We start from the raw sequence: 6,134 nt of genomic DNA, 5'->3' as shown, positions 1-6,134 counted from the left end.
CCCCCCCCCCCCCCCCATTAATCATCTTTCAGGGGGTTCGATTCAATTACGATTCTTTGGACGGTGCCCCTAAGCATTGCTGCTTTGCCAAAACAAAATCTGGCTGGGTTGCTTCAGAAGTATTTTTCGAAAACCTTTCAAATCATTTTCTACCGTTTGTTAGATCATTAGAGGTGAAATTCCCTATAGTGTTGTTCGTAAACAGGCATACGTAACATATTAGCTTACAAAGTGTCGAAAATGACATCATCTTGTATTGTTTCTCCTTCACACTCCAGCCACTTGATGCAGCCTCTGGATGTCGCCATTGACAAGTCAATTAAAGCAGCTTGTTACCACGCTGTCCGCGAATATATGATAAAAACCCCGGTGAAGTTGTTAGCAAGAGGAATTTTTCCCGTGTATTATGTAGCAAATGGGAGTCAACTACCATACCATCACATGCAGTTTCTGGGTTTCGCAAATCTGGACTAGTCCCGTTCAATCCCAATGCAGTAGACATGGACACGCTTGCCACTAGTGAAGTGTATCCAAAGATCATTACTGACGAATCAACAATTAGCAATCCTCCTTCTGCAGCCCAGGACAAATTTGAGGCATCAACACTTTCCGCAGCCACAGTCACGTTGAATACATTTGAAGCAGCTTTGGGAAAGGAAACCGTCGGTACTTTTCAGCGCAGAGTATCCGAGGGATACGATATACCCGAAATACATACATGGAAAAAAACACCAGGTGTCTGTCTTTCTTGGTAATACTCCAGAGGCGTGTGTCAATCCAGGTGAAACAAAGAAACAACAACCTAAACCTAAACCAACTGCTCCATTCAAAAGCATAAAATACCTCGGTGGGCCTTCTACATCGAGTTACTATGTCTTCCGTCTTGAAAGAACATTTGAAATTCCCACAGAGGCCTGTAAAAGCAGTTAAGAAGAAAGACCGCCTACCAAACGTTATATCAGGGAATGCTTTCCTTGGGATTATGCGAGAGAGGCTACAAAAACTGGAGGAGAAAGAAAAGGCTAAAAAACTACGAAAACAAAATCGGGCAAAGACACAATCTTAACCATAATAATTTGAATAATCATACAGTACTTATAAAACAGGGTTTTTATACAAAATATTAAATTGGCTATAGATTTGATCTAGAATTCTACACGTTATAAACATTAATATGATAAATTTATGCACAGGCTAATGAACAAAAACATGGCCAATTGAAAAATGGGGTGTTTCTTGTTTTTTGGTTTTTTTTTTTTTGAAAGTTTTGGGAATATTCTTGATTTTTTGGATGGCAAGTTTGTCTTTAAATATTGAGATATTTATTAACTGTATGGATATCGTTACTTGATTTGATTTGAATTTATTTGAGCTCTTTGTGAGGTCTTTCCTAATACAGCACAAGCAAGCTGACTGTCATCTTAAAACAATCCATCAGTTGGTTTGGTGTGAACCTGGCAGTAGGTTACACATAATGTAGCCATATGTGCAAAATATTTATCTAAAACAAATACTGCAATACCTGTCTCTTATACACATCTAGATGTGTATAAGAGACAGATATATATACTGTATATAGGCCTAAAAATGAAATGTAACACAAGGAGAGATAAACTCTAAATCGTGTTGCAGTAATGCTTTATATACAGTATTTTAAACGGTAAAAAGCATACGAAAACAATTTCCCTATCTTGTCGTGAGCTCTACTTGATACGATTATTAAAACATGTTGCTATTTGAGCACTGTTATTATTTACTGTATCTATTTTTTATACTGTATTGTGTTCATGGTGCTACGCAGCAATTTGATTTGAATACTATATTTAGCAAAGAAATACAGTACTTGAATCTATAGAAATAAAATACTATCGATCAGAATATTCACTTCAGAAGAATTTATTTACTTTGTACAATATCAAAACATTCGCTCTGCCTAATCTAACAGGCTGCTGTATGTCACTGCGTTGGTACAAGCAGTCTAAAGGAATGCCAGGGAATTTGTAACCTTCCTATCAGAATTTAATAAATGTTAAGCTAGGCATACACACTGCAACGTACAACAGTTGTACGAAAGTGAACTGCCAAATCCATCTCAGCACTCAAGTGAGCATTTGACGATGCGACGTCGTCTGCCGACTGTCAGTTCGTGTTGCGTTCTGCATACCATTGAGTCGGCCAACGACTGCAAGGCAGTGTAAGCCCAGCTTTTCTGGCATAAGTACTGCCCATAAATTATTTAATTTTAAAAATTCAATTCAGTTATGGACAATAAGCAGTTAATTAGTGTATAATTTCTTCGTTTATACTTCATTATTTTCTGATTATGTTCAGATAAATCCATGATACTGTATTATGTTTTACTTTGGAAGGTTAAAGAAACTAAAAGAAAATTAAAAATAAGAAAAAAATGTGATAGATGTAAACCAATTAGAAAATGTTAATGCTGATCAAAAACCATATCTACTGATAAATCATTTACAAATACAGTATTCCAAAAATATGCTGTTCTTCAATATACAGTACACTGCCATTGCATATGACTTCAAATATGTGCATGTGTTCACGTCGTTTGTTGCAGATATGTTAAAATTGACTTCCAGACCATTGAGCTAACTTGTAGTTTGAACCGCACATTCTCGTATCAAGGTAAAAAAACAAACATACACGCGACATAGGTATGTTGATTGACCTGGGATACCAGTGGATATGCATATGCGCAGTTCAAACCATGAATTGATTTATTCAAGTATGGCTAGGAATATACGCATGTCTCACAAACCCTCTTAATAGGAAGCTTTCGATAGCAAGACCCGGTAGAATCTAGAACGTAATTTCACTAATGTTTAATCTGCGCAAGCAAAAACGTTTTTGTCGGTGAATTCTAGGCCGCAATTTGGTGAAATCTATGTTGTACAGAAAACATAAGATGGTCATGGATGAGTGAATTTGTTGTAGAGTTGCGTTGTCGCGCAAATTGTAAGCTCCCTAATAATGCACGTTTATGCTGTCGTTTTACAAAAACTTAGCAGCAACAATATCTACCAGGGCGGACTTTAGCATATTCATTCATTACGACTATTGGATTATTTTTTCATACAGGCTAAAAAAAAATTCACGCATGTTCCACTTTGTGGAGTATAGTTTGCAATATTCATCAGTAGTGGCTAACTTTAGCTTTATGAAATGGACTGTTCCACTAAGCCCCTAAGGTAGTGGCTTAGGTCCCTAAAACGTGCGTTCATGGGCTAACATGTGTGTTTTTAGGGTATGCGCATATTCCTGGCACTGTTATGATTGGTCAGTTGTTAAGTCTGACTGACACTCTGGAACGGTCCATTATAACGCTGTTCCCACTTGGAATAAATATAAAGTACAGTAGGTTTTACCGAGCCTGTAGCTAAAACACAGATTGCCCGATTTTGGGCATACATCGTCTGTCAAATCGTAGATACATTCGGTGAAAATTTCAGCGATGCGCGGTAGTAGCACATGCTTGGGAACTGTCTGCCATATTTAGGCATACAGTATGTAGCGTCCTCTCTCAGTGGACAAAACAAAGTGACGAAAAATGTTCACTTATTTGCATAAGTTCAGAACAGAAGAGAATTCCTTTTTTCGTTATAAAAATTTATGCAAATAAAGTGCGTGCAAGCTAACTGGCTAATTTGATTCCTTACTGTCGGTTAGGACATTAGTTTATCGAAAAAAAAAGTTCACGCTAAATTACTTGATGCCAAATTACAAGATACAATGCGCTTAGATATGTAGACTAGGAACTTGATCAACGACTTTCTTCCCCCCTATGGTACCCGGTACCAGCAACTCTCGTCGTCCACCACAGGGGCTGTCTGTACCAGTACACCAGGGTGTATCCTCTACCTCGTCTCGGATAATGTACTGGGTTCTTTATAGTGCACACGAGTCATTGTGTACACTGGGCCTACGGTTCAAAGCGTGCTGTTCAAACCAGCGCTGATATTATGGCTGTAGGTTGCGCTGCCCCTACTAACCGCTCGGCCATTTAACTTGCCATCAAAGCATTATTATACCACGAAGAACAATAAGGTGCTTGGAATTCTTTGTACTACATTTTACCCTGACATACATTCTTCTCCATCTACGATTAAACAACATTATACAATTCAAATTATTTATAGTACTGTATATGGAATACAACTTTTATAGTATCCCTTTAACTCCTATTTAAAGAAAATATTTTTCATCTTAGGTTTTAATCGAATGAATTAGATGGTTACAAAATTTGAATACATTCGGGAAAAAACACTAGTTTTGATGTAAAAACAAGTATCTATTTGAGAGAGTTATGGGATACTTAGAACCAGCCAGTCAGAAATTTACCAATGGCTTAAAGAAAGCTTTCCCTTGATTGTTTAACAACTTGCGTTTCTTTTTCACACCGGCGACCTCTGGGTCGGAATTTTCTCTTTCCATGGAGTCATCACTTCCTTTCAGAGGGCGTTTACGAACATCATTCTCGTTATCGGACGAGCTGAATGTTGTGTTGCTGTCCAAATTTGAGAGAATCTTATGGTTTATATTTTCGGACACGGTGGTGTTGCCAGATGACTCGAGCAAGTTAGGTGTGGCAACGGAGTCGGTTGTTGAATCTAGGACGACAGTTGTGTTTAACTGTGACGTGACCACATTTTCATTCTGTAAAGTTACAATATGTATGTTTGTTATTGTAGAGAGCAGGACTGGATTGACCGTTGCATTTTCGCCTGAGCTCTTTGTGAGGTCTTTCCTAATACAGCACAAGCAAGCTGACTGTCATCTTAAAACAATCCATCAGTTGGTTTGGTGTGAACCTGGCAGTAGGTTACACATAATGTAGCCATATGTGCAAAATATTTATCTAAAACAAATACTGCAATACTTACATCTTTTGAACTTTGACGATTGACACATTTTGCGGGGACACACGAACAATTATCGGAACAGCCATTCCCATTTTTAACACAACGGCACTGTTTGGTTTTACACAAACCTTTACATCCACACCCACCATCCTACACATGAAATCAAGAAATGGAATGTGGATATTGACCTTTGGCATAGTCACGTAAAGTTGAGACTATACTGCCCTGCTCTGAGAAAAGGCATTAAGTACATTTTTTTCAAAATTGAGATTTTTAGCTTATGTGACTCCTGAATGTCTAATCTATCACCCTATTTTATCAAATTTCCAAAAATATGTCTGAAAATATGAAATTTTATTTTAAAATTGGGCATTATCTGCAAATTTCACTATAAATACTCTGAGAAAAGGCATTATGTGCGCGAAGCCTTAGATACATGCATTGAACGCTTGACTTCACGCAAGACAGATAGTAAGTAACCAATCAGATGCTAGTATAACGAATATCTAACTAATTAGCTTGGAAATAATGCCTAGTTAGTAACTGCTTTATTTCAAAGAATATTCTGAGAAAGTGCATTATCTGCTTAAAATTTTACGGCGTTTATTTATAATTCTGTGATTAATGAGATACTTTTTCCGAAATGATGCAAGTTACAGCGCAAGACCTTTTTTAGAAGTCTTTTGGAAGAGTAAGTACAATATTGTATTTTATTATGTTTCATACCTATTAAGTATTAAATTTAGATTATTATTATTATTTAGTAGTATTATTTTTTGTTTTATCGAGTATGTTTTGTATTGTGTTTATTATTATTATTATTATTATTATTATTATTATTATTATTATTAGCACTGTTATTGTTACTATCATCATTATTATTACTCTTTCAGGCAACCAAGAGGTAAACCAAAAATGGACAGACACAATTTTCGCCACCGAGATTGTGATCCACTTCGAGGAAGGGACATTGAGTAATGTAATTGTGAAAGAAAAAGTGTAAATAACTATTTAAAAAAAGTCGGAGCATTGTAATAAAACTTTTAAAATGTTTGGCACTCATTTGTATAACCTATGTTGTATTGTATCATTATCATTGTAAAGATAATAGTTGCAATGAATATTATAACTTAATAAATAAAAATTAATTAATCTTATAATTAAAATTAGCACACCATTTTTATATATATTTTCTACATGTTATTGTTAATTAACAAGTTATTATCAATAAACTTTGAATTTGAAATTATAATG

The 6,134-nt window shown here is 35.9% G+C and overlaps 1 protein-coding gene and 1 long non-coding RNA gene across 2 annotated transcripts in view; one reads left to right on the top strand and one right to left on the bottom strand.

Annotated features, from left to right (window-relative positions):
- LOC117119904 overlaps window positions 1–1,351 on the top strand; it is a 1,998-nt gene extending 647 nt beyond the window's left edge. The window contains exon 2 of the mRNA XM_033264882.1: window positions 33–1,351. Coding sequence (XP_033120773.1) covers window positions 33–215 — 183 coding nt within the window. The 3' untranslated portion in view covers window positions 216–1,351. The remainder of the gene's footprint in view (window positions 1–32) is intronic.
- Window positions 1,352–4,112: 2,761 nt separating this feature from the next.
- Window positions 4,113–5,052, bottom strand: LOC117119907. Its single transcript, XR_004447256.1, has 2 exons — window positions 4,902–5,052; window positions 4,113–4,674 (listed from the first exon to the last, which is right to left on the bottom strand). It is a non-coding gene; the product is annotated as an uncharacterized LOC117119907 (long non-coding RNA).
- Window positions 5,053–6,134: the final 1,082 nt, after the last annotated feature.

The sequence above is a fragment of the Anneissia japonica genome, unplaced genomic scaffold, assembly GCF_011630105.1.
Source record: "Anneissia japonica isolate Jap-2015-1 unplaced genomic scaffold, ASM1163010v1 scaffold288045_len58451_cov111, whole genome shotgun sequence".
Classification (NCBI taxonomy): domain Eukaryota; kingdom Metazoa; phylum Echinodermata; class Crinoidea; order Comatulida; family Comatulidae; genus Anneissia; species Anneissia japonica.
The sequence above is the reverse complement of the archived record's forward strand: the minus strand, read 5'-3'. Positions and strand labels throughout refer to the sequence as shown.